At 43.3% G+C, this 27,623-nt stretch overlaps 1 protein-coding gene across 2 annotated transcripts in view; it reads right to left on the bottom strand.

The window, feature by feature from the left end:
- ADTRP (androgen dependent TFPI regulating protein) overlaps positions 1–24,716 on the bottom strand; it is an 88,628-nt gene extending 63,912 nt beyond the window's left edge. The window contains exons 1-2 of one of the 2 annotated variants that reach the window (XM_088831335.1): positions 24,580–24,716; positions 1,329–1,640 (exon numbers count right to left, since the gene is read on the bottom strand). In XM_088831335.1, the coding sequence (XP_088687461.1) occupies positions 1,329–1,481 (153 nt within the window). In that variant the 5' untranslated portion in view covers positions 1,482–1,640; positions 24,580–24,716. The other variant, XM_055405860.2, reaches the window with a different exon arrangement.
- Between the last annotated feature and the right edge of the window lie 2,907 nt (positions 24,717–27,623).

Genomic DNA, 27,623 nt, shown 5'->3' with positions numbered 1-27,623 from the left:
TTCCCCAAATAGCAAAACTGGGGACGTTTTAAGCTAAGGGAACATGCATATTCATGAGGGGGCTTGAGCAGAGGAGAAATAAACATCCAGTTGGGGCAAGAACTTGTGGACACAGCAGGGGAAGGAGTGGGCGGGAGGAATTGAGAAAGTAGCACTGAAACGTATACATTACTAGTTGACAAGCAGATAGCTAGTGGGAAGCTGTTGTGTAACACAGGGAGCTCAGCCTGGAGCTCTGTGATGATCTAGAGGGGTGATACGGGGGAGGCAGGTTAAGAGGGAGGGGATATAGGCTTACATATATCTGATTTCAGAGACATGGCGTTCGGTCCCATCACTTCATGGCAAATAGATGGAGAAACAGTGGCAACAGTGGCAGACTATTTTGGGGGGCTCCAAAATCACTGCAGATGGTGATTGCAGCCATGAAATTAAAAGACGCTTACTCCTGGGAAGAAAAGTTATGACCAACCTAGACAGCATATTGAAAAGCAGAGACATTACTTTGCCAACAAGGGTCCATCTAGTCAAGGCTATGGTTTTTCTAGTAGTCATGTATGAATGTGAGAGTTGGACTGTGAAGAAAGCTGAGCACTGAAGAATTGATGCTTTTGAACTGTGGTGTTGGAGAAAACTCTTGAGCGTCCCTTGGACTGCAAGGAGATCCAACCAGTTCATCCTAAAGGAAATCAGTCCTGAATGTTTATTGGAAGGACTGATGTTGAAGCTGAATCTCCAATACTTTGGCCACCTGATGTGAAGAGCTGACTCATTGGAAAAGACCCTGATGCTGGGAAAGATTGAAGGCAGGAGGAGAAGGGGACAACAGAGGATGAGATGGCTGGATGGCATCACCGACTCAATGGACATGAGTTTGAGTAAACTCTGGGAGTTGGTGATGGACAGGGAGGCCTGGCATGCTGCAGTCCCTGGGGTCACAAAAAGTCGGACATGACCGAGTGACTGAACTGACTCACTGACTGATATCTGATTCCAGCTGTTGTATGGCAGAACCCAACACAACATTGTAAAACAATTATCCTCCAGTTAAACTTTTTTAAAAAATAACAATTTTTAATAAATATTTTAAAGAAAAGAGATAAGATTCTTTTTAAAAGCGTTTTACAATTAACCAACACAAGAGGTAACTATGGATAACTTCCAAAGTGGGTTTCTCAGAGCAAATTGCCAAGTAAAAGAGAATGCCCAAACTCACAAACTATGAAGAAGAAAGATAATGGAATTTTGTACTGGATAAAATCAGAGGGTGTTAACGTTTAAGGCACTGATCATAGAGACAAATAGCTTGCTTCCTGATGCGTACTTACCAGATTAAGGAATGTTAGGTACTTCCATTGTCCCCCATTTAGAAAGATTTGGGATTTCCGCGGATCCTTTCCTTCTTGTGAGATATAAAAGTTGAGGAAGATATACCAGCTCAAGACAAACAAGTGGTATACGCACGTAGATGTCCTCGTCATGGCTTGGTCTGGAGCAGAGAGCTGTGAGCAGCTTCCTTCCAGAGTCCTTGTAACAGCTGAAGTCCTAGGGCAGGTTGGATTCAGAGCGCCGTAAAATACACCCCTCTGGGACTGACAACTCCAACACAGCTGGGTTTGCTTCCCTCACGGGCTCCTGTCCTGATAAAATGAGGGACAGGATTATTGCTGAGTCTCAGATGCTTTCATTTAGAAAATAGCAGGGAATCTTCAGCTTTGCTTGTGCATTTCAGTATATAGGCTTTGAAGAGGGCAGGGAGCAATGCAAGAAGTGCCCTTTGCACTATTTGACTAGGGTGGGGCAATATTAAATGACCTCATCAGTAAGCCAAGTCTAGTGAAATACATTCTCTTTTCTACTCTTTCCTTTGGGGCAGCATGAGGACGTTGCCATAATCTCTTGAGAGAATGAGAATGAAGTTGACAAACCTGGTGGAAGAGATTGCGGGTACGGTTAGCACACAGAGGGGAGTAACTAGAGATGGGAAAGGTGTTGTAATCTTGCTCCAAAGGTCTCTGAGGCCCTCTGAAATCTGAAATAACCTTTGATCCTCTATCGATCAGCCCCAGGGTTTTAGCTGCACCCCCCTCACCCACCTCCAGATTTTTATCTGTATCCTAGAGAAACAAGAGTTATGAGAGCTGTCCCACACACTCCATTTGCATAGGCATTTCTATTCCCTGGGAGGGAAGAAGTACAGCAAGAGGTTTGTAGCCAGAGAGCCAGGAACAGACGTGTGGCCATGACCCCAACATACCTGAGTTCGGACACTGCTGGAAGGGAATGAGGGTCTCTGCATTGTCTTGAAGTGGACAAGAATATGCTCAGGCTGGGCAAAGTTTTCAGAACTGGGCCCTGCCACAGGCCCGACAGAGGGGACCTCAGAGAGGTCTGGAAGTGGCTACCTTGTGACATCACCAGCGCATTTCCCCCGGGCAACTGGCTCAAAGGGTTCTGAGAGATCCCTAAGGGAAGTGCTCCTGGTGCAGTTGGTAAGTCTGGAGTGGGTGGTGCTCAGTGATTTAATCAAAGCTCTCAGGTACTAGGGGAAAGAACAGTAGGCTGTACCTGGAGCACAAAACACAAGCGAACCTACCTCCTAGGAATCACTGGGTCCCAAATATCAGGCACTAAACACGAGGGAAGGGCAAGCCTGAGCCAACAGTATAGGGTCTGCGTTGGAACCATTCCCAAAGGAAAGGAGAGTCTGGGAAATGCGAGATATAAAATCCCATGCACGGGCCACAGCCTAAGTTGATGCTGTGTATAACACTATTGCCTAATACAGTGCTTACCATGTGGGAGGTATTGTTCCAAGTGCTCTGTGTGTATTAACTCATTTAACACTTTAAACACTACTGTGAAGTACGTTCTATTGTAATCCTCATTTTCAGATGAGGAAATTGAAGCCCAAGGTGAATGCATTCAACAGAGTAAGAGAGTAAGAGGCAGGTTGAGTTGCAGTCTGAACTCTAACCAGAGTGAAGTGAAAGTCGCTCAGTTGTGTCCAAGTCTGCGACCCCAAGGACAGTAGCCCACCAGGCTTCTCTGTCCGGAGGGATTCTCCAGGCCAGAATACTGGAATAAGTAGCAGTTCCCTTCTCTGGGGAATCTTCCCAATCCAGGTATCCAACCCAGGTCTCCTGTATAGCAGGTGGATTCTTTACCATCTGAGCCATCATGCCTGACCACAAAGGAACCATACTTGCTCTGTACACCCTCAGACTCCCTTTGCAATATTTCTCCACTTCTTGTTAAGCCAGCTTTAATCCTCTACTTCTTCCATCAGAAAATTCTCTCAGGAAAGGATCAGATATGTCTTAAAACTTGGTGCTCATGTGAGTCCCTGTGCTATGTCTCCCAGGTTGGATTCCTAGTAAGCATCATCATAAATTGAGGGACTTTTATCTCTTTATACAAAATCTCAAGCACAGGTCTGCAGATGGGTAAGGATTTGAAGAAATATTGGGAAGGGAGAGGAGACAAAGGCCTCAGTCTCCCTGGCGTTTCCCAGGGAGCTGGTCCAGCCCTTTGTCCATCTCACACTGTGTACTGACCATAGTGATTTTGCCATCTTGGTCTCTACCACTGCTTTCTTGCTTATGACCAAAATTTTATACCTCTAGTCCCAACCCTCTACCCATCCCCATCAAGCTTCAAACATATCTTCAGCTACATGTTGGACATTCCTTCAATTAGTTAGATGAACCCGAAACTCAAGATGTATAAAATGAATTCACTACCTTGCCCCAAACCTGACTATTCACTCCATTCTCTGTGAGTATAGACCCATTTTCTTCCTGGGAGTCCTCCTTGTTTCCTGTCTCTCAAGATGCCAAGTTCATCTCCCAAACCCAGCTCGAGTCAGTCCTCTCCTTCCCATTTCTTCTACAACGACCGTAGTTCAAGTCTTCTTCATCTCTTTCCAGTGCTACAGTAACTCTCTTCTAACTGGTTTTCCTAATTCTAGTCTCATCCCCCAACTGTGTTCTTCACACAGTCAGGGAGTGATTCAACCTAAAATGCCAACCTTACAACATCTCTCCCCAACTCAGGTCCCTTTACTGTGTCAGTATCATTAATAGAATAATACCCGAGTCCCAGAGCTTGATCAAGTGGCCACCCTCACCAGCTTTGATGCTCTTTCCTACCTCACTCTTGTCTCGTACTTAATGCTCCTCCTACAACACCAAATTGGCAGAGTTTCCAACCACACCGGCTGTGTCATGTCCTGTGCCCTTACCCTTACTGTTTCATCTCCCTGGTGGCCTCCTCCCGACATGTCTTTGACTTGGTATCCCATAACCATTTACTAACACAGCTCAGCAGTTTCCTTCTCTTAGAACCCTTTCCTGAACCTCTCCCCAACCAAGCCATGCTGAATAGCAACTTCCAGTCTTCCTTAATACCCTGTGTATCTCTGCAAATTGCACGATGATTAGTGCTGTAACAAAAATACCACAGACTGAGTAGCTTATCAACAACAGAAACTTCTTTATCTCAGTTTTGGAGGCTGGGAAGTCCAAGGCCAAGATGCCAGCAGATCCTGTCTGGTGAGAGCTTGCTTCCCAGACCGTCACATTGCTGCATGTGTGGGAAGGGGCCAGCATCTCTCTGGGGCATCACCAGCGCTCCAGCCTCATGACGTAATCACCTTCATAAGGTGCCACCTCCCCATACCAGCATTTTGGGGTTAAGATTTCAACTCATGAATTTTGGAGAAACACAGTCTAGAACAATTAGGAATTTATCTTTTTTAATGTTCCATTATCTCTTAAACACATACAGGTGGTATGTTTTGATTCCTAGAGCTTAGCATAGTGTGAAGCACACAATAAGAACTTAATGAATATCTGTTGAATAAATGAATACGTGCATACCAGGTGTGCTTGTCTAATGAATTCTCCAGGCCAAAATACTGGAGTGGGTAACCTTTCCCTTCTCCAGGGGATCGTCCCAATCCAAGGATCGAACCCAGGTCTCCCGCACTGTAGGCAGATTCTTTACCAGCTGAGCCACAGGGGAATCCCCTTGTCTATTGAACCTTACTATAAAGCTGTTTCATTCATTAAATGCCTACTATATTCAAAATGTTCAGCTGCTGGCTTCTGGGGAGGAGGCAAAATACTGCAATGACGAACACATAGGCTAATCCCTGTAGGAACGCACAGTCAAGTGGCAGAGACAGATATGTAAACAAAAAATTATAGCACGATGTGATAAGTGCTGTAATAGAGGCAGGCATAGCGTGCTAATGGAGCCTGAATTAGCCTGCAAATTATTCTGTCATTCTAAATATACAGAAGACGGAGTTAAAGATGAATGCCTTGACTAAAGCAGGGGAGACTCTGGAGGTTGTGCAGGAGAAAGTAAGAATTAATGTCATCTCCCTGAACAAAGTTTTCATGGCCACCAGACACCAGTTTTGTCTGACAGAAATGATGACCCATTCCTAGGCCAGTTACGAATGACGAAGTGCAAAGGGCAGGGACTCAAACATGGGCTTGCGTCTACTGTGTGACCTTGAGCTGGTCAGACACTGGCTTCCATTGGGGTGTTAGTTAGTTCCCTCAAGTAAGAAATGGTGATTGTCTCGCTTCCTAAAGCCAGGATGTCTACGGGGCTAAAGGAGTAGTTGAAGAGGGCTAGCCTCTAAAGAGACTGGAGGGAAGTCCCACACCCTCACAGATGCACAACCACTCCCAGGCATGCCAAAGCGCCAACCATAGTGGAAGGGTTAGTGGAAGACCCTTCACAGGGATGGCTGCAGGTAGCACAATGGTGAGAGGGAATTAAGGACTGTGGAGCTCAGAATTCTTGAGGTTATGGTGAAAAGGTTGAAGGATTATGGTTTCATTCTGGCACAAGGGAGGGACCCCTCCAGCTGACAATGCTAAGCAAACTGGTAAATCTCAGTCCCTTTAATCTTCAAGACAAGTTGGTGGAACTTATCTGCATTCCACTTACCCTCTTAACCAATATAGAGCCATTTCGAGTTGGCTCATTCCTTTCAAAGTTGATCTATACCTCTGCAGCCCTTATAAGCTCTCTTCACTTTGTTCATCCTTTAGTGAACAGTCCCATTATTAAATTCCCAGCTGAGTGGGGGCTACCTCTTTCTGGTGCAATTCTGGGGAGCCAATCATTTTATGAGCTCCTCCCGGGGTATCTGATACACCTCTGGGTCCTCAGCACTTTTTATTTGTTGTTTAGTCACTAAGTCGTGTCTGACTCTTTTGTGACCTTGTGGACTGTAGCCCGCCAGGCTCTTCTGTCCAGGGGATTTCCCAGGCAAGAATACTGGAGTGAGCTGCCATTTCCTTCTCCGGGGGATCCTCCCAACTCAGGGCTCAAACTCACATCTCCTGCATTGGTAGGCAGATTCTTTACCACTGAGCCACCTGGGAAGCCAGCACTGTTTATGGTAGCAGGCAAATTCTAGATGCTAATTAACTTTGCTTGCATGGATCAGTTCTGGTATTGTGGTTTTCTTAATATCTGCTTGGGGCAGGGGAAGTGTCTCTTACCCTTGGATTTCCTGATCATTACCGCTCTCATCACCCAGAGCTGTTTGTATTTATCTAGAAGCCCTGCTGCCTCTGAACCAATATCACCCCTACAGTCTTCTAATGGCTCTTTCCCCCAATAAAAGGTAGGTGTTTCTGGAAATAATTAGATGTGTGCCATGCCCAGTTGAAGCCAGGTTCAGGGAGACTAGGATCTTCCTTCCAGTGGACTTTGCATCCCTAGGGCCCCTCATCCATTTGCTGTACAAGCGGCTGAGAACTGAGTTAGAATGAAGCGTTTCACCCTTTGGGTTATTTACATCCCATCTAACAGCACTTGTTTCTCTCGGAGGTCATTGTTACTCTCCTGCTTTTTAAAAGCTAGAACATTTATTAAAAGTTCCCATCTGAAGTCCGTTTGGTGAAACCATGTGTGTAAACCAAGCCAACTCTGAAAGGCATCATAACCTTTTTTTTTTTCTTTTCCAATCTATGAGAACTTTCCTGGCCCTTCAGGTTGGCTGTTGCATCGGGAAACCCGATCCAGATCTACCCTATTCTCTGATCTCTAGCTCTGCTTTCACAGTAGAAGGCAGTGTCTGTATTAACCTTCTTGGACCCACTCAAAGGAGCTGAGTTCTCTTGATAATTTTGATGGTGTGTTTTCAGTTGCAAGGCCAAAGAACTCTTCCTGTTTACAAGCATGAAATTGACTCACATTGTCTTGAAGGTTTAGAGCAGGAAAGAACCGTTTGAGGTCAGATGAGAAATTAAAGCTCAGAGAGGTTAAGGGACTTGCCCCAAATCACACAGCTAGTAATGGAGGGAGCCATGACCAGAACACAAGTGTCTTAACAATCCGGCCAGTGAGTTTTCACTATTTCTTGAATTACTTTGGTTTGTACCTAAGTTCTAAAATAGTCAAGTGTATTTCTCTTGCTTGAATTACTGTATCACTTGATTATGTGAGGTCTAATGAAGTTATTAAAGAGAAAATTTGTACATAAAAATGACTTTTTTAATGCCATATCAGATTTCATGTTTTGCAAAACTGTTAATCAGAAATGTGTGAGTTTTCTCATGAAAGAACTCAGATATTTCAAGTAAACTTTTACATGCTCAACTAATCAGCAAAGTTAAGAAATTTATTCAATATTGACCAATCAGCAATTCCAGTTTCAACCTTTTAATACTCGTGTGAATGTCTATTTTCCTGGGAAATTCACCATAAGAAGGTTAGCAGTTAAGCTCTGGCTACCTTATTTTAGCAGCCTGTACAGTACCATGTTTGAGTCATGTATATTTGTATATAGAAACTGCACTCTGATTTGCTGATTTTTTTATCTAATAATTATGTCATTTGTTGAAGAGCAGTATTGAAAGCCCTAACAATAATTATAAATTAGGCTATCTCTACTTTACAGTCTATCAGTTTTTCCTTTATGTGTTTCTTCTTCTTCTTCTTCAAAGTCACTTCAGTCATGTCCGACTCTGTGTGACCCCATAGACGGAAGCCCACCAGGCTCCCCCATCCCTGGGATTCTCCAGGCAAGAACACTGGAGTGGGTTGCCATTTCCTTCTCCAATGTGTGAAAGTGAAAAGTGAAAGTGTAGTCGCTCAGTCGTGTCCAAACCTTAGCGACCCCACGGACTGCAGCCTACCAGGCTCCTCCATCCATGGGATTTTCTAGGCAATAGTACTGGAGTGGCTTGCCATTGCCTTCTCCGTTTATGTGTTTAAGACTCTATTATTTGGTATATACAACTTCAGAATCACTTATCTTCCTGGTGATTAATCCCTTTAACATTATATAATGTAGCATATTAAAAAGCAGAGATACTACTTTGTAACAAAGGTCGTCTAGTCAAGGCTACGGTTTTTCCAGTGGTCATGTATGGATGTGAGTCTTGGACTGTGAAGAAAGCTGAGCGCCGAAGAATTGATGCTTTTGAACTGTGGTGTTGAAGAAGATTCTTGAGAGTCCCTTGGACTGCAAGGAGGTCCAACCAGTCCATCCTAAAGGAGACCAGTCCTGGGTGTTCATTGGAAGGACTGAGGCTGAGGCTGAAACTCCAATACTTTGGCCACCTCATGCGAAGAGTTGACTCACTGGAAAAGACCCTGATGCTGGGAGGGATTGGGGGCAGGAGGAGAAGGGAACGACAGAGGATGAGATGGCTGGATGGCATCAACGGCTCGATGCACATGAGTTTGAGTGAACTCTGGGAGTTGGTGATGGACAGGGAGGCCTGGTGTGCTGCGATTCATGGGTTCGCAAAGAGTCGGACACGACTGAGCGACTGAACTGAACTGAACTGAATGTATCACTTTGTCTCTAGTACGTTTCTTTGCTCAGATAAAGCCTACTTTATCTGATATTAATATTATTACTCTTTCTTTTTGAAATTAATGCTTACATGGTACATATTTTTAATCTTTTTACTGTCAGCCTACTTATTTTGTTGACATTAAAGTAAGTTTCATGTAATCGTCACAGACGAGTTATGAGGCTTTCCTTAACCCACTGTGCCAGTCTCTGCTCAATAGAAATGGTTACGCATTTACATTTAAGGTAGATTTTAGTTTATTAGGACTTAAGTTTTCCATTTAGTTACTTGTTTTCTCCTTGCTTCCTCTGTTTTTTGTTTGTTTTTTACAACTGTTCCTCCTTTCATGCCTGCTGTTTGTTCGTTAAACACGTCCTAAGGTTCTATCTTGGTTTAATTATAGCATTTTTGAGTGTATCTGTTTGTATAGGTTTCTTCATGATTCACAATATACACATGTGACTTATTACAGCCTACTGGCATTACTGTTTGCCTCTTAGATGCCTTGCTTCCATTTTAGTCCCTTTACTTTCCCCACTTTTAAATATCATAGTCTTAGAAATCAGATTGTGTTGTAACTTTTGTTCTACTCATTAAGCAATTTTTAAGACTCATGAGAAGAGTTAGGCTATTGTTTACACCACATGTCTGCTCTCCGCTTTGTTCTTTCATCCTTTCCGATGCTTCAAGCTTCATCCTTTTGTCATCGTCTCCAGTTAGAATTAGAGACACCCCTCGAGATCCTTGGGTGATTAGTTTTAAGACCTCCTGCAGATCCAAAATCCAAATGTGCTCAAGTCCCTTATATAAAATGGTGTAGCATTTGCCTCTAACCTAGGTACACCCTCCTGTACATGTTAAATCTCTAGATTACTTATAATCCCTACTATAGAATAAATGCTATGTACAGGCAGATCTTGGAGATATTACAGGTTCAGTTTCAGGCCACCACAATAAAGCAAATAGCATTATAAAGTGAGTCGCTTGCAATTTTTTGGTTTCCCAGGGCATATAACAGTTGTATTTACACTCTTCTATAGTTTATTTAGTGTGCAGTAGCATTATTTCTGAAAGAATATACATATCTTAATTTAAAAATACTTCATTAATAAAAAAATGCTAACCATCATCTGAGCCTTTGGTGAGTCATTGTAGAAACATCAAAACTCACTGATCACAGAACACCAAACAGATGTAATAATAGTGAAAAGGCTTGAAATATTGTGAGAGTTATCAAAATGTGACATAGAGACACACAGTGACAGATCTGTTAGAAAATTGGTGCTGATAGACTTACTTGATGCAGGGTTGCCCACAGACCTTCAATTTGTAAAAAACAAAAAAGCAATTTTCTGTGAAGTACAATGAAGCAAAGTGCAATAAAATGAGGTATGTCTATGAATAGTTATAAATACAATAAAAATTTTATGTCAATAATACTGTCTGGCAAATTCAACTTTTGCTTTTTGGAACTTTCTGGAATTTTGGGGAGTGGGGAATATCTTTGACCTGCAGTTGGTTGAATCTGTAAATGTGGAACTCATAGATATGGACATGTTCAGTCATGGCTGACTCTTTGCAACCTCATGGACTGTAGCCCACCAGGCTCCTCTGTCCCTGGAATTCTCTAGGCAAGAATAATGGAGTGGGTTGCCATTTCTTTCTCCAGGGATCTTCCTGACCCAGGGATCGAATCTGGGCCTCCTGCATGCAGGCAGGTTCTTTGCCATCTGAGTAACCAGGGCCTTTATAGATATGGAGGGCTGACTGTAATTCTTTTAGCCATGGTTTAAGGGCAAGTCTTCTAGTAACAAAATTCTTTTAAGTTTTCCTTCATCTGAGAATGTTTTTATTTCCCTTTCATTCCTAAAGAATAGTTTTCTAAGATACAGAATTCACCGTTAACAGTTCTTTCCTCTCAGCACTTGAAAAATACTGTGCGACTTCCTTCTGGCTTCCACTGTTTTAGATGAGAAATATGCTTTTATTGGAATCTATGTTCCGCTATGGTTAATGCTTCATTTGTCTCTGGTTGTTTTGAAAACTATCTTTAGTTTTCTGAAGTGTATTTACAATGTGTTGTGGTTTGAATTTCTTTGGACTTCCCATATTTGGAGATTGTGTAGTTTCTTAAGTCTGTAGATTTATATCTTTTACCAAATTTGAGAAATTTTCAGCCATTAAAAAAAAAGTGCTCTTTCAATCTAACTCTTTTTCTATTTTCCTTCTGTATCTCCAATGGTATGAATTTTGGATCTTTAGTTGTTGTCCCATAGTTCCCAAAGGCTCTTCTAATTAGGTTTTGTTTTTTCCAGTCTATTTTCTCTCTGGTTTTTGACTTGAGTAAATTGGTCCAGAAATGATGTTTGGCAGAAACTAGCACAATTCTGTAAAAACAAATTATCCTTCAATTAAAAAATAAGTAAATAAATGGAGCTTCCTTTTAAAAAAAAAAAAAAGGTTAATTGATTGTATACTCTGTTATCTCTACTTTGGTACTGAGCCCATTCAGTGAGGTTTTTTGGTTTTTTCTATTACTGTATCTTTCAATTCCATAATTTTAATTGGGTTCTTTTTTTATAGTTTCTACTTCTTTGTGGATATTTTCTATTTTTCATCTGTTTCAAGAGAATTTTCAATTGCCCATTAGAGCATTTTTTAGTTCTTAATTTTAAATTAATGTAAAGCTGCTTTACATGCTTTGTCAGATAATTCCAATATCTGATTCATTTCTCAGTTGGTCGAAGTTGATTGTCTCTTTGAATTCAAGCTGTGCTTTTTCTGGTTCTTGGTACGGCCAGGGTTTTCAGTTGTATCCTAGAAATTTTGATTATTATCTTAAGACTCTCTGAGTCTTATTTAAATCTTTTATTTGAGCAATCAGTCACCCTGTTTAGGGTTAGCACACAGGTCCTAGCCCGACTTTCGTAGACCATGGTTCCAATGACAATCTAATTTCCTGAGCCTTTGTGATGCTATCTAGATTTACTTTGTGTATTTGGTGCCACCGAGGGTCCCAATATCACAACCAAAAGTATCTCTGGACATTACCAAAAGTCCATGGGGAGAAAATCACCCCTAAAGTGAAGGCCATTACTCTATAGAAACCAAAGGAATTCAGTGTCCTCCATACAGAACAGGGCTTGATCCTATGGGGAAACAGGATCATGTGCCCCCTTGAAGCTTTAGAGAATCACCTCAAGACCTCAGGCTGTGTTTACATGCACTGACTCCTTGGCTTGGGATGAGGAAAGGCTTTATTTGCCTCTTGTTCCATCTCAAATTTATACTCAGGGAGGATATTTATAATGACTCCTATAATGGACCAGAATTTGATTTCCTGTAGAACTCGGCTCAGAGATTAATCTAGCCCTTGACAAACAAGTGGTCTTTATTAAGGAATTACAGCTATCGAGTTTCAAGGTGAAATCCTCTTAGTATTACGTCTATGGCAGGCATGTTTATATATTCTGCTTTAAGACATCTGCCAAAGATTGTTATCCGATACATCTTTTTTTTTCATGTTAGTTGGTTTTCTTATTTCTGCATTGCTGAAATGACATCAAGCGACCTTTTGAAAGTTTTTTTGCTTTTCTGCCTGGAAACATAGGGCAGTGTTTCATAAAAGCAAGGAAAAGGTTGCTGTGGTTTTTGTTTTTTTTTAAATCCCCTTAACAAAAAAGTAAACAAAAAGATCCAAAAACACACACAAACTGCCAAATTGTTTATTGCAGAATTGACTCATTTGGTCAAAAGGAGTTGTTTTGGTTAATAATTTACTTGACTGACCCGTGAATAGAAATGCCACACTTGACCTGTATGAAAATGAAGTGAAACCTCTCAGAACACTTGTTTACAAAATGGCTGAAGTTTAAGGTCAAATCTGTAGGCCTTCTTGGCATTTTCTGTCTGCCAACCCTGTCTGAATCATTAGGTATCAATTATTAATCTAGAATGTTTTACATTATCTGGTTGGTGGAGGTACATTTTCCATCATTCTCCTCCAGAAGGTTCATGGCATTTCTGGGCTACTCAAAGGGATTCCAGTTTTTATTGGTGCCAAAAATAAATCACATGCCAATGCAGAATAAACTCAGCATCTCTCTTATCTTCAGCAGCAGTAGATTTCTTTGAAACCTGGCCTGCTCAGGATGAGAATGTTTTATAGCTTGTGAGCTCCTGTTGACAGAAGTACAGCTGCTTCTCAGCTGGTCAGAGGTAAGGTCTCTTCCTGACCCTCTACTCCAGTATCAACCCTTTGTATACGTGTCTTCAAAGATACCAAAACTTTTTCCGTGATATTCTGCCTTTTCCCCTTCCCTGTCCACCTTCCAAGATTTAGAGGGAGTAATGTTAAAATGATATGGAAAAGGCTTACATAGGGAGTGGATGAAGCCTAGCCACTTGTCTTCAAGGCTGACCTCAAACCATGAGCCCTCTTTGCCAGTGAGCTACTTGAAGTGCTGAGGAGGTGACTTTTTTTATGTTCTTGGAAGCAGTGATTGTTTCGCGGCAGGCCTATTGACTCCCAACTGTTGCAATAACACAGAAGAGCCTTTACAAAGTTTTTGGCTCTTTGATGGTGTTACAGTGAACTTCCCTGGTCCTATGAGTCTAGTTTTAGCTTTCAAAGGGAGGACCGTCTCAGGAGCTAAGAGGATACACTGGGCCTAGAAGCCACTGGGCAAAGTGCCACACGGGAAAACCCAGTGCTCAGTCCCAGCGCTGCCATTTTTCTCCCATCACTGACATTGTTATGGGGATGCTGAGCGAGAAGGGATGACCGAGGAAAGGTTTGCAAGATGCTGGATGATTTGGGAGGTCCTCAGATTGCTTTCTGTTCAGTGAAGCTGCTGGTCTGCAGCTAAATGTTGACTTCCAAAGAAGCATGGGCTCCAGAGTGAAGTGAGGCAAAGCCTGGTCACTTAATGGCCAAGAGTGACACTCCGGAGTCAGTGTGTCCTTCTTCACGTCCTAGGTTCACTCCTTCTCACCCCTGTGACAGCAAGCAAGTGAATGAAACTCTGAATCTCAGTTTCTTCAACTGTAAAAATGGGCTCATGAGCATGCCCAGCTCATCACAGGTTGAATGAGACAGTCCGTGCGAAGTGCTAAGGAAAGGCCTGTCAGGTGGTAAGTACTCAGTCAGTGTTAGGTTTTGTGTTGGGAATTACCCCCAGCCTGTCCGTCCTCACAGCTGCCACCTGGTCAGAATGCCCATATAACTGACAGGTACCCCACCACTAGAAAGTACAGGACTGGAAAGTGGCAGGACCAGCTTTCACAGTGTATTTTTGGTGAAGGGCACGTTGAGGTGCTAAATCTGTCAATAGGTTCTTCGTTGCAAGAAGGCTGAACTCTTTCCAGAAAACATTTGATGGAAACAATTTTCAAGCATATTTTAGAATTCTCTTAAGGTCAACATTAACTTTTAAACTGAAGAAGAGCTGTTACTCTTGACCTGGGGCTTTCCATTGAGTCTGTAACTCAGAATTTCCCAGTGCCCCCTGAGTAGCTTCTTCAGAATTGAAAAGAGCAACTGAAATAGACTAGAAGTCCAAGGTCTGTGGATTATCTCACCTGTGTGTGTGTGTGTGTGTGTGTGTGTGTGTGTGTGTGATGGGGGTCTGTTCATGTGGGCAAGGGTAGGTAAGAAGAAAAGTAAATGCTCAGTGTTGACCTGGGGTCTTTGCTTTAATCAACAGGGATTGTAAGTAATAATTAGAAGTCTTCTGCTAACAGAGTGACATATGGAAAAATTCAAGTGTGTTAAACTGTTTACCAAATTATGAAGCCTCTGAAAACTGATTTTGAATTCATAACCCAAATATTATCTAGTTAGTATTTTCTTCTGAAGAAATCAGAGAGCAGGAGTGACTGTTCTTCCACTCTGATGGGGACACACATGTGTGGTTCTAATGCACCACACATGGGCCCAGGGATCCTGGGAGCTCTCTGAAGTTTGAGAAGCAGAAAAACAGCTCTCAGGACCACAGAAATCGTAGAATGGGAAGAAAAGGGAAGAAGTTGCAAAAGGTCCTCCAATCTCTCTGCCCTGCCACTTCCAGCCCCAACCGAGCAGGGGAACAGCAGGATGCTGAGCTATGGAACTTTCCCCAAGCCCTCAGAAGAAGGAGCCCCTGGCCCATGCCTAGAGCTCCTGAGGAGGTGCAGTGTGAGCCCTCTCAGGGAGCCCCCACTGGGCAGACCAGAGGAGGGTATTTCAGCTTCCCATCCTGCATGGACTCTACGGCCTGAATGTTTGCGTCCTCTCAGAACTCACATGCTGAAACTCTAGTTCCCAATTAGACGGTGTTTGGAGACGCTTTGAGGGGTAATTAGGTCATGAGGATGGAGCCCTCAAGATGGGATTATTGCTCTTATGAGAATACACGGGAGAGTTTGCTTCCTGTCTCTGCTCTCTGCCTTGGGGAGATACAACAAGAAGACGATGATCTACAAGCCACAGAGTGGTCTCTCACCAGACACTGGGTCTGCGGGCACCCTGATCTTGGACTTTTCACCTCCAGAACCACATGGAATAAATTTCTGTGTTTAAGTCACCCGGTCTGCGGTGTTCCGCCTGAGCTAAGACAGCGGGCACGTACGCTCTGTCTTCCCTGCCTTTCTGTGGGTGGGCAGAGACATGTTTACAATGTGAAGCGAAGTGCTGCATTGGCCTGGTGCGGACTGAGCCCGGCTGAAGGGTAGACTGACCGCCTCTTCAACTGCCTGGGAAAAGGAACAAGATGAGGAAATAGAACACGGCCTTTGAAGCGTGGAAACTTCGTGGCTGTTGTTGTTCAGTTGCTCAGTCGTGTCCGACCCTTTGCAACCCCACGCACTGCAGCACACCAGGCTCCCCTGTCCTTCACCGTCTCCCGGAGTCTGCTCAAACGCACATCCACTGAGTCGGTGATGCCATCCAACCATCTCATCCTCTGTCACCCCCTTGTCCTCCTGCTCTCACTCTTTCCCAGCTGAAACCATAGCTATTAAATATTGGCCATTTAAAATTATTATGACGTATTATTTTCATTAATTCATTAAAACAAAGATCTGATCCACATAAATAATAATGCACTGTTTAGTAAGCACGTCAGCGGCCCAAGCATGTACAAATCACTTTACACAGATTCTCTCATTGTTTTCCTTCCCACAGCCCTCCAAAGTAGCTTCTATTGTGCCATTTTACAATTGAGGAAGCCACATCTGAGGATCTGAGTGGTTAAATAACTTATCCAAGGACACGAAAATAAACAGCAGGACTGGGACTTGAAGGCATTTCTCTCTGACTCAGAAACCAATTATCGTATGGGGACTCTGTGTGCTTTCTTTGAAACTACTCCGTGAATCTAGAGTCATTCCAAAATAAAGAAGGTTATTTGCAAAATAAAATCCATTGTCTAAATAGATTTACTAGGCTATTTTTTCAAGCAACTTGTGAGAGTTTTGCTTTGCTTATTTGCTAAATTTCATGGAAATGTTGAAAGTGTGTTACATCGTCACCTGGGGGTCCTTCCAGCATTTACATTCCTAAAGTGTTCTTCTTTTATTTCTTCATGTAAAACACTCAGAGTAGAGCCTGCCACGTGGAAAGCTCTCAATAATTGTTAGTCATCACCATTATCATTATCATCATCACTATCTTCACAAACAACCATTGGTTACTTTATATTTTAAAAACCAGCAAACATATTCATCCCCCCTCCTAGACAGTGAAGGACTCAAGAGTAGGGCCCATAGGAGATGCCTAACCTATTATTGAAACAAGTAAATCCCTCTGCTCACAATTAGATCTTGCAGCAAAGACTCTCCTGACCAATGGGCGGTTTGTTCCTATTTCTGTTTCTAATTTTCCTTAGACGTGGGGGAGCAGGGGTGTTACCAAAGTCCTGTGTCCTCCGTGGCTCTTGGCCACTTCGTAAGAGGAGAAGCACCCTTGCTGCAGCCAGCTGATGGCCTGGAGTCGGGATGCAACTGACTTAAAAGCACCTGTTCCTAAGACGGTTTTCCTCTTGCATGTCCTTCTTTGGCTCTAAGTCAGGTCCAGCTCCCCTCTTTGCTGTGCTGTGCATCAGGGGAAAACCCACAAATGGGAACGCAATTGGTGTGCTCCCTCATCCCTCATGGACACAATTTAAAAGGAGTCAGATTGTCTTTTCTTGCTGTCATGTTCATTTTATATGCCATGCCCCCATTTTCACTAAGTGCCAACAACTGTTTATGAATCCCCAGGAGCCGGGAAGATTAGGGGCACGGTTCCAGAAGCCTGATGCATCAGGAAATGTGAACTCTGAAAAACAAAAGTTTTCATTGAGGCTTTGCTGAGCTAGCACACTCTGTGTGTTCACTGAGACTGCAGGCCTCATCACATGAGTTTGCTCAACCAACTGGTGATGCCTGACCAGGGTACTGTTTTCAAAGATGTTAGTTCTAGGTAATTGCCGTATAAACCCTCTAGCTCAGCACTACCCAACAGAACTTGCTGCAACGATGGAGATTTTTACATCTACTTTGGCCAATAAGGTAGCTACAAGCCACATGTAGTTATTAAACCCTTGAACTATAACTAGTACAAGTGAGGAGCTGTTTTATCTGTTTTAATTTACTGAGACTTAACTTGCCTCATGTGGCTAGTGGGGAAGTCCAGGAGTCTTAGTGGTAAAGAATCTGCCCACCATGCAGGGGGTGTGGGTTTGATCCCTGGGTCAGAAATCTCCCCTGCAGAAGGAAATGGCAACCCAATCCAGTATTCTTGCCTGGGAAATCCCATGGACAGAGGATCCTGGCTGAATACAGTCCAGAGGGTCACAAAGAGTCAGATACAACTTAGTGACTAAACAATAACAATGTGACTATCATGTTGGGTAGTGCAGTTCTGGGTGAACAACACTGAGGGCTTCTGGGAATGTAGGACGCTCAATATTAAAACAAGACAATCCCAGGCAAACTAGGATACTTGATCACTCTAAAGCAGATCCCTTTGTAAAATATGTTTGTCATTTTTGGAGATGTGAATTAGACATGTTCTGGCTATAGTATAGGGTGAAAGGGAGAAATGCAGAGGCAGGATAAGTAACTGAGTTTTCCTTCCCAAGCAAAACACAAATGAAATATTCCTTCAAACGAAGGGACTGATGTGCTCATGGAGTTGATCCTTCAAACTGAAATAGCCTATGTAAAACTGCAATAAAAATATGAATATAGGAAACACCAACAAGACACTTGTCCTCAGACTACCTAAGGAAACCACGAGTAACCTACTTGAGCATATTTTGATGCCCGCTCAGGTGGGAAAATAGAAGGTAATTGGTGAATTCACTGAAAAACCATACCTGTCTTGATTTCCTCATCCCAGCCAAGGGAAGGGTTAAGAACCTTTAGAAATTTCTTCTTGGATATGCTTTTCTTGGGAAAGTCTTCTTTACTCCAAAGTCTCATCTACCTGCCAGCCAGCAAGCCTGAAACCCACCTTGAGTGGCTTCCTCTGGAGTAAGCATTGTCCTCTATTAAAATACAGATATCTTCTAAGAGGGGTCACAGAGGACTGTATAATAGTATCATTTTGTAATTCAAAAATTTATTAGGTTGATCTGAACTACCAAGATTGTGAAGGAATGAAATAAAGCAGTAGTCTCCCAACACCATTGATTATGTATTCTTATCAAGAAAACTTTTGAACACTGTCCCAAATATATGTATATTTATTGGTAACTACTGTCTATCCAAGAATACACAGAAAAACTATACAAAAAAGATCTTCATGACCCAGATAACCACAATTGTATGATTACTCACCTAGAGCCAGACATCCTGGAATGCGAAGTCAAGTGGGCCTTAGGAAGCATCACTATGAACAAAGCTAGTGGAGGTGATGGAATTCTAGTTGAGCTATTTCAAATTCTAAAAGATGATGTTGTGAAAGCACTGTACTCAATATGCCAGCAAATTTGGAAAACTTAGCAGTGACCACAGGACTGGAAAAAGTCAGTTTTCATTCCAATCCCAAAGAAAGGCAAGGCCAAAGAATGTTCAAACTACCACACAATTACAGTCATCTCACACACTAGCAAAGTAATGCTCAAAATTCTCCAAGCCAGGTTTCAACAGTACATGAAATGTGAACTTCCAGATATTCAAGCTGGATTTAGAAAAGACAGAAGAACCAGAAATCACATTGCCAACATCTGCTGGATCATTGAAAAAGCAAGAGAGTTCCAGAAAAACATCTACTTCGGCTTTATTGACTATGCCAAAGCCTTTGACTGTGTGGATCACAGCAAACTGTGGAAAATTCTTCAAGAGATGGGAATAACAGACCATCTTACCTGCCTCCTGAGAAATCTGTATGCAGGTCAGGAAAGCAACAGTTAGAACGGACATGGAACAACAGACTGGTTCCAAATCGGGAAAGGACTACATCAAGGCTGTGTATTGTCAAGGTGGTTATTTAACTTATACGCAGAGTACATCATGTGAAATGCTGGGCTGGATGAAGCACAAGCTGGAATCAAGATTGGTGGGAGAAATATCAATAACCTCAGATATGAAGATGACACTACCCTTATGGCAGAAAGTGAAGAAAAACTAAACAACCTCCTAATGAAAGTGAAAGAGGAGAGTGAAAAAGTTGGCTTGAAGCTGAACATTCAGAAAACTAAGATCATGGCATCCAGTCCCATCACTTCATGACAAATTGATGGGGGAAACAATGGAAACAGTGAGAGACTTCATTTTTTGGGCTCCAAAGTCACTGTGGATGGTGACTGCAGTTGTGAAATTCAAAGATGCTCTCCCCTTGGAAGAAAAGCTATGACCAACCTAGACAGCCTATTAAAAAGCAGAGACATTACTTTGCCAACAAAGGTCTGTCTAGTAAAAGCTATGTTTTTTCCAGTAGTCATGTATGGATGTGAGAGTTGGACCATAAAGAAGGCTGAACACTAAAGAACTGATGCTTTTGAACTGTGGTGTTGGAGAAGACTCTTGAGAGTCCCTTGGACTGCAAGGAAATCCAACCAGTCCATCCTAAACGAAATCAGTCTTAAGTATTCATTGGAAGGACTGATGTTGAAGCTGAAACTCCAGTCCTTTGGCCACCTGATGCAACAAACTGACTCATTTGAAAAGACTCTGATGCTGGGAAAGATTGAAGGCGGGAGGAGAAGGGGACAACAGAGGATGAGATGGTTGGATAGCATCACCGACTCAGTGGACATGAGTTTGAGTAAACTCTGGGAGTTGGTGATGGACAGAGAAGCCTGGTGTGCTGTGGTTCATGGGGTTGCAAAAAGTCAGACACGACTGAGCTAATGAACTGGACTGACCTACCTATCCAGGGCTTTCCTGGTGGCTAAGATGGTAAAGAATCTGCCTGCAAAGCAGGAGACCAGGGTTCAGTGCGTGGATCGGGAAGATCTCCTGGAGGAAGGAATGGCTACCCACTCCAGTACTCTTGCCTGGATAATTCCATGAACAGAGGAGCGTTGTGGGCTACAATCCATAAAGTTGTCAAGAGTTAGACATGACCAAGAAACACTTTTACTGTCTATCCATATGTTTTAATAAAGCATTAAAAATATATATATTTTGAAGAAAAACCCCACTTTCTATTTTGTTTTATTTTGCTTTGCTTTGTTGTTCTCACTTCTCTAGTTCATTTGCTCTAAATTGGCATCCATATTAAAATGTGTTTGTAATTTCAGGCATCTTGGTTACCTGAATCACAATGGCTTTAAAAGTAATTATGTCTTAGATGTCTTGGTGTCATTAAAAAGAGTTGAAAATTATCCTGTTTCACATTTTAGCATGAATTACTTAGGTTTTATTTCTCTTATTTTGCTCCTTCACAGTTAAACCTTTCTTGTACATTTCTTTTTCTTATCACTGGACCATTGGAGCATGGTGGTGAACTGGCTTACAGTTGCTGAGACACATATGAGATGAAATCAAGGCATCGGGTCTGGCTCCGTTATGGACCAATTTACTTCCAGTCTTGCTGTCCATGGTCACTAAACTTCATTGTGCGTAAGAATTAGCTAGAGATCTTTTTTACCCTCTGATTCCAACCCAAGAGATTCTGTTTCAATGGGTCTGGGAAAGAATCAGCCTTTGGAATAAGATACTCTCCCTGCCCCTCCCATGTAGGCAGTCCATAATTGGGCTGTACTCATATCTCCAGAAATACTGGAGGAGACAGTGGGAATGGGTAATCACCAAGGCACCCTTAGTAGTGAGTAAAACAGTCTTGACTTTATAACATGGTGACAACTGCTCAGAAGCGTGATCTCTGTCACAGAATTGCTAGAAATGGGGAAATGGAGGGGCGGAGTGTGTGGCTGTAGGTGTAGATGTGTGCAGATGCAACACCATGTTTCTATGACACAACACTTAGAGTTGATTTTCTTTCTCAAGAAGGAAGCTTGTTTTGAATGTATCCATTTTCAACATGCTAAATCCTTTAGAAATTATACCTTTTTAGTCTTAAGCTTCCAAAGACTTATTTGCAAATTCACGTCTCATTAACAACTGTGCCATACACACACCCGCCAGCCCCCCAAAAACAATTGTTTAAATCAGATATCTTGATTTGTGGTTCGCAGTGAGACTTAGGTCAGATCCGGGGACACTAGGAGAACACACTAGAAGAACTGCTGCTGCTAAGTCACTTCAGTCATGTCCGACTCTGTATGATCCCACAGACGGAAGCCCACCAAGCTCCCCTGTCCCTTGGATTCTCCAGGCAAGAACACTGGAGTGGGTTGCCATTTCCTTCTCCAATGTGTGAAAGTGAAAAGTGAAAATGAAGTTGCTCAGTCGTGTCTGACCCTTAGCGACCCCACGGACTGCAGCCCACCAGGCTCCTCCATCCATGGGATTTTCTAGGCAAGAGTACTGGAGTGGCTTGCCATTGCCTTCTCCAACTAGAAGAACTAAAAGACACTAAATGAACACAAACAGCTTATGACATCCAACTGTGCACTTTACTGTTTGCCACAGATGGGTTATGTAATCCGGAGGACAGAGAAAGTTGAAAAATTTACTTCCTAGGAACCTCTTAAGCCCAGTAAGCGTACAGACCCTAAACAGATGCGTCTAATCCCCAGATCCTGAGCGTATCCAGACCTGTCTTTACCAGCATGAACACTGGGCATGGTCCTGAGGATAGGATTCCACGTATGCCCACTGACTAAGAGAATGGTAGTTATTGTTGAAATAGAAATAAAACCCCATTTCAAATTCAGGCTCTTTGTAAAACCTTCTTGCAATTCAATATCCACATTCACCACTTTCTTCTCTTTTCTTTGTTTAGAGACGTGTATGACCTCGAAAAGTCAATGTGGGTCACTGACTTAATTTGGCAAGCCGATTAATTGAGCAAGAATGTTTGCAGTAACCATATTTTGTGTATCTAACCCTCTGAATAAGATTGCACCCTGTGATTATTTTGAAATGCTGCCTAAAGTCTACATTTTGAGGGCTGAGGTTTGCCAGAGGGCTTTAGGGAGACCCTCGTGGTGTGAGAGAGGAAGGTTTCTTGTTGCTTGATTTCACAGAAGTCATATCCTCAAGCAGAATTCTATGATTTGCTGCTCATTGAAAGTATGTCAGTCCTTAGAGAAAAGTATTCTGGGGATCATTCTAAATCAAATCCCTGAGATTTGCTGTTTAGTTCAATAGGAAGATCTAACAGCAGAGGCACCACGGCTCAGCCTAACCAGCAAGGTAAACTGTGATATAGAGGGTTTACGTGAATTTAGCACCTCACCCTATTGCCCTTCCTCCGGGGCCACTGTGGTCCCTCAACAGATTTCTTCCCCACTCTCTCACACACCCTCAGGACGTTTCTCAGTGTTTCTCAAGTACTTATCAGTTTCATCCCTTTTAAGCCGAGAGGCTGAAGAGCTGTGACAGGGTGGAGCGGATCGCATCAGGCTTGATGAGTGGCACTTAGGGGTCAGTAGTGTGTTGGAGGGGCATGCCCTTTTCTTCCCCTCTGCTGCTCCCAGCTGGAAACTTTGCCGCCAATAGGTTTCCCTGGCTCGTTGGTGGTAACTCATCTTGCTGATTGAAAAATAAAAGAACAAAAGACTAGGCACCCCAGGGCGTGTCAATACCTGGGACACTGGGAAATAAGGCAGGCTCAGTTCAGTTCAGTTCAGTCGCTCAGTCGTGTCCGACTCTTTGCGACCCCATGAATCACAGCACGCCAGGCCTCCCTGTCCATCACCAACTCCCGGTGCTAAATTCCTCTTAGCTTTATTCTTTCTCAGGGTATAGGGGCAACTTCTTCTGATTGTGTTAGTGAAAGTGTCAGTCGCTCAGCTGTGTCTGACTCTATGCGACCCCATAGACTATATAGCCCATCAGGCTCCTCTGTCCATGGAATTCTCCAGGCAAGAATACTGGAGTGGGTCACCATTTCCTTTTTCAGGGCAGGTTCCCGAGCAAGGGATCAAACCCGGGTCTCTTGCACTGCAGGCAGATTCTTCACCAACTGAGCTATCAGGGAAACCCTTTTCTGACTGTAAAGAAGAGAATAAATTACAGCTCGACCCCTAGGCTTTGAAAGGAAGAATGATGAAGCAGAGGGGCAATTTCTCAACTTGTGTGCGTTCAGTGTTCCGGGGGTGACTCATGGGGCCTTCAAATGCTGGGTGCCTGAGGCCCTCCCACCACAGCTTGGCGGGGTAGGTAGGTTGCGTGTGGCCTAGCACTGGTGTGGACACCGAAGCAGCAAGTGGTAGGGCACACCTTGGCCTGCTCTTATGTGTGCCTCATTGGATTTTTCTGGTCTAGATCTTCCAGAGATGGTCACTCAGCAGCACAGGGTCTGCAATGACAGGTGTACTTGCCAGGGGCCTTCCGGCGGCAACGGTGCCGTATTGGTAAGCTAACGTAACAGTGACTTAGTGGTTTAAAGTTTAGGGATGTTTTCACTAGATTAGAGGAGGAGGAGGAGTACTTGAGCACATCATCGGGGAGGATGTGCAGGTGAGGAAGGCCTTTCAGTGTTTAGGAAAACGCATCTCGATGACACCCTGCTGACATTCACCTTACAGGAGTTTGATAATAGATACTCACTATCGGTGGGTATTTTAAGAACACAAGGAAACAAGATGCTCTGCGTAGTGTTTAAGTTGGAGAAAACAACACATGGAGGAGGAAAGGGCATCCTGCTCTTAGATCTCAATGTGTCTCGTGGGCGGGGAGATTCCTCATCACCCCCTCACCCTCCGTCATCTTTGACCAAAGCAGTTTAAAAGGCATTAAACCTCTCCATGCGATTTCACATGAGAAATGGAATTGAGCAGACATCTGGCAACACTTCACTGGCACAGAAAACAAATGTTCAGAAACCCCAGCTGGAGTTCTAAGAAGCCGCACAGATCCACACCACTGCCCACCCACTGGAGGGCCCCTCGTCCTCTCCACAGCTGCTCATCTTCACACCCTGATAAAGCTCAAATGCCAGCTCCCAGGCATGGACCTCACCTCCCACAACCCGAGTTTCCTGAGTGAAAGGCAGGGAGTCGAGACCACGCCAGCTTCCTGAGTGCCCAGGTTGTTCCAACCCAGAGCTCCGCCGGCCGCCTCTTGCCCAAAGGTCAGAAATGCTGAGTGGGCCGGGGCAGTGCCCTCGCCCCTTTACCTGGTGATGCAGCCACCTCTCCGTCCAAGCCAGCCGTCGGTCAGGTAGGATGTTTACCTGCAAACTGTTTTTCTTAAGACTTAGCCTCACCTTGTGTGGTTTCCTCAGTGATGGCTCTGTTCCCAACCACGGTCATCACACACTAAGTTGCAAAACAGAAGAATGAGAAGGGCGACTCTGTTCTGGGGAGTCCCTGGGGCTGGCTGCTCATGAGAATGCTCTCAAAGGTGAGCAGGCAGCATACCTGACTGACGAATGGGGGCAGCTGTGGCTCCCAGGAAGCGGGGGCACAGTCACTGGCAAGAGCCCCTTTTTATTTTTTGGGTGAGTGGGTGTTCAGAGGCAACTTCCTGCAGAGCTGGCGTCGTCCTCCTCAAGGAGGAATGTAGAGAAATAGGGCCATGGAGGGAGACGGTGTGTGTGCGTGCGGGCGTGTGTGTGTGAATGCAGCACAAAAGATTTCTATCAATGAAGCCAAAAACTGTATTCCCTGTTTCTGAAGTTGCTTTATTGAAGTATCAATATATAGAAAACTGCACATATCTAGGGCTTCCCAGATTGGTGACAGTGGTAAAGAACTTGCCTGCCAATGCAGGAGACAAGGCAGACACGAGTTTGATCCCTAGACCGGGAAGATCCCCTGGAGGAGGGCATGGCAATCCACTCCAGTATTCTTGCCTGGGCAATCCCATGGACGGAGGAGCCTGGTAGGCTACAGACCATAGGGTCACACAGAGTCAGACACGACTGAAGCATCTCAGCATGCACACACATATCTAAGGTGTACAAACTGGTGAGTTCAGATGTATGCAAAGACATGATATCATCACTGTAATCAAGGTAGCAGACTTATCTGAAGCCTCCCAACTTTTCCTGGTATTCCTTAAGCTTTTTAAATTGCTTTTGTTTCTCGTGATCAGAACACTTAACATGAGATCTACACTCCTAACAAAATGTTAAGCTCACGACCCTGTCTTGTTAACTGTAGGCATATGTTATACAGCAGATCTCTAGAACTTATTCATTTAGCATAACTGAAACTTTATACCCATTGAACAAGAGCTCCGCGTTTAGAACTGGTTTTCCTTTAACTAAACCTCTATTTTACAAGAAGTTGCAAGAGCTTTGGGTTCTCCTCCCATGAAGCACCATGATTCAGCAGTGGTTTTCAAACATTTCTTTTTAAAACCCTGGAAGCCTCTTTTTCTTTTTTCCCCCAAGGTCCTATACCTGAACCCCAAACTACAAAAGAGATCAAAGCAGAGGGGCTGTGGTTGGAGTGGGTGCTGGCCCCAGAGACCCAAACCCTTCACTAATCCCCCTCTCTGTGCTCAGGAAAGCCCCAGAGGCACCCACATGGAGGCCCTAAAGCTCCCCAGAAAAAAGTTAACAAACACGTGGATGAGTAGGAAGGGGTCTGGCAAACCTGCGTTTGGATTCTGACTGCTGTTTGTGATCATTGAGACCTTTGGTCACTCATTAATACCTCTGCACCTCCGTTTCCTCATCTGCAAGATGGGAGTCACACACTTATGTAGCTACAAGGAAGGCAGAAAATGCAATTAAGGCACTCGGCACCCAGTCTGGCACATGGGCTCTTTATATGACTTGTTGGTTTAGTTATTTTAAGGCGTGTTGGGTTATGGCCAGGAGAGTAAGAGTGACAGCAGGGAGACTTTCCTTAGCTCAAAACTGTTACGATTGTTACTATCTTATTTGGCAGTCCTTTCTTAAAAGCATCTGAAAGCTTTGTTTGGTGTTCTCTCTTTGAAAATGGGACAGTGAGGATAGTAAATAGACAACCCATTAAATGGGAGAAATATATTTGCAAATTACATATCTGATAAGGGTCTAATATTCAAAACATATAAAAACTCCTAAAATCAACAGCAACAAAATAATATCAAAATAGGTAATGACTTGAGTAGTTATTTGTATATCTCCAAAGAAGATATACAAATGGTCATCAAGTTCTTAAAAACATGCTCAACACCCCTAGTCATTCAGTTCAGTTCAGTTCAGTCGCTCAGTCGTGTCCGACTCTCCGCGACCCCATGAATCACAGCACGCCGGGCCTCCCTGTCCATCACTAACTCCTGGAGTTCACTCCAACTCATGTCCTTAGTCATTAGGGAAATACAAATCAAAACTATAATGAGATACCACTTCATATTCACAAAGTTGGCCATTGTAAAACAGAAAATGACCAGTGATTGTGAGAATGTGGAGAAATTGATAAATTCCTGCATTGCTGATGGGAATGTAAAATGGTACAGCATCTATAGAAAAGTGTAGCAGTCCCTTGAAAAGTGAAATATAGACTTGTCATATGGGCCTAACAACTCCACTTGTAGGTATATACTCAAAAGAATTGAAAACAAATGCTGAAACCAAAGCTTGTAAACAAATGTTCACAGCAGCATTATTCACAACATCTAAAGGCGGAAACAGCCCAAATGTTCATCCACTGAGGAGTGGATAGACCAAATGGGCTGTATCCATACCATAGAGTGTTACTCATCCATAAAAGGAAGGGAGTGCATGCCAAGACACGGCTGAACCTTGAAAACATCACACAGAGTGAAAGAAGCCAGACACAAAAGGCCAGATATTGTGTGGTTCTCTTTATACGAAACATAGTAGGAGCAAATCTATAGCAAGAGCATTCAGATGAGTGACTGCCAAGGACTGGCGGAGGTGGAAATGAGGGAGTTACTGCCAGTGGGTAGCAGTTTCCTTTCGTGGTGAAGAAGAAATTCTGAAACCAGATGGTGCTGATGGTTGAGCAGCATTATGAATGTACTTGATACCCCTGAATTGTACACTTCAAAATGATTAAAATATAAGTTTTCTATTATGTGTATTTTATCACAATTAAAAAAAAATTGGACAAATGCTTATCTAGCCAAAATACAGCTTGTGCATTTTTAAAGTGATTTTGGTTTTTTCTTTTTTCTTTGACCTTATGGCATACACATAGCAAAACACAGCCCTAAAATGCCAGGACATTGGTGCTAAAGAAGACTCATTCTTAATGTTTCAGGGGCTCACTTCCCTCCAGAGGGCCAAGGAGAACAGAACTGGAGAATGAAAATTAAAGTGGAAAAGCCTCTCAGTCGTGTCTCTCTTTGCGA

The sequence above is a fragment of the Moschus berezovskii genome, chromosome 23 (assembly GCF_049115385.1).
Source record: "Moschus berezovskii isolate FMDL1 chromosome 23, NW_MosBer_1.0, whole genome shotgun sequence".
NCBI classification, from domain to species: Eukaryota; Metazoa; Chordata; class Mammalia; order Artiodactyla; family Moschidae; genus Moschus; species Moschus berezovskii.
Note: the sequence above shows the minus strand (reverse complement) of the source record. Positions and strands in the feature narration are given on the sequence as shown.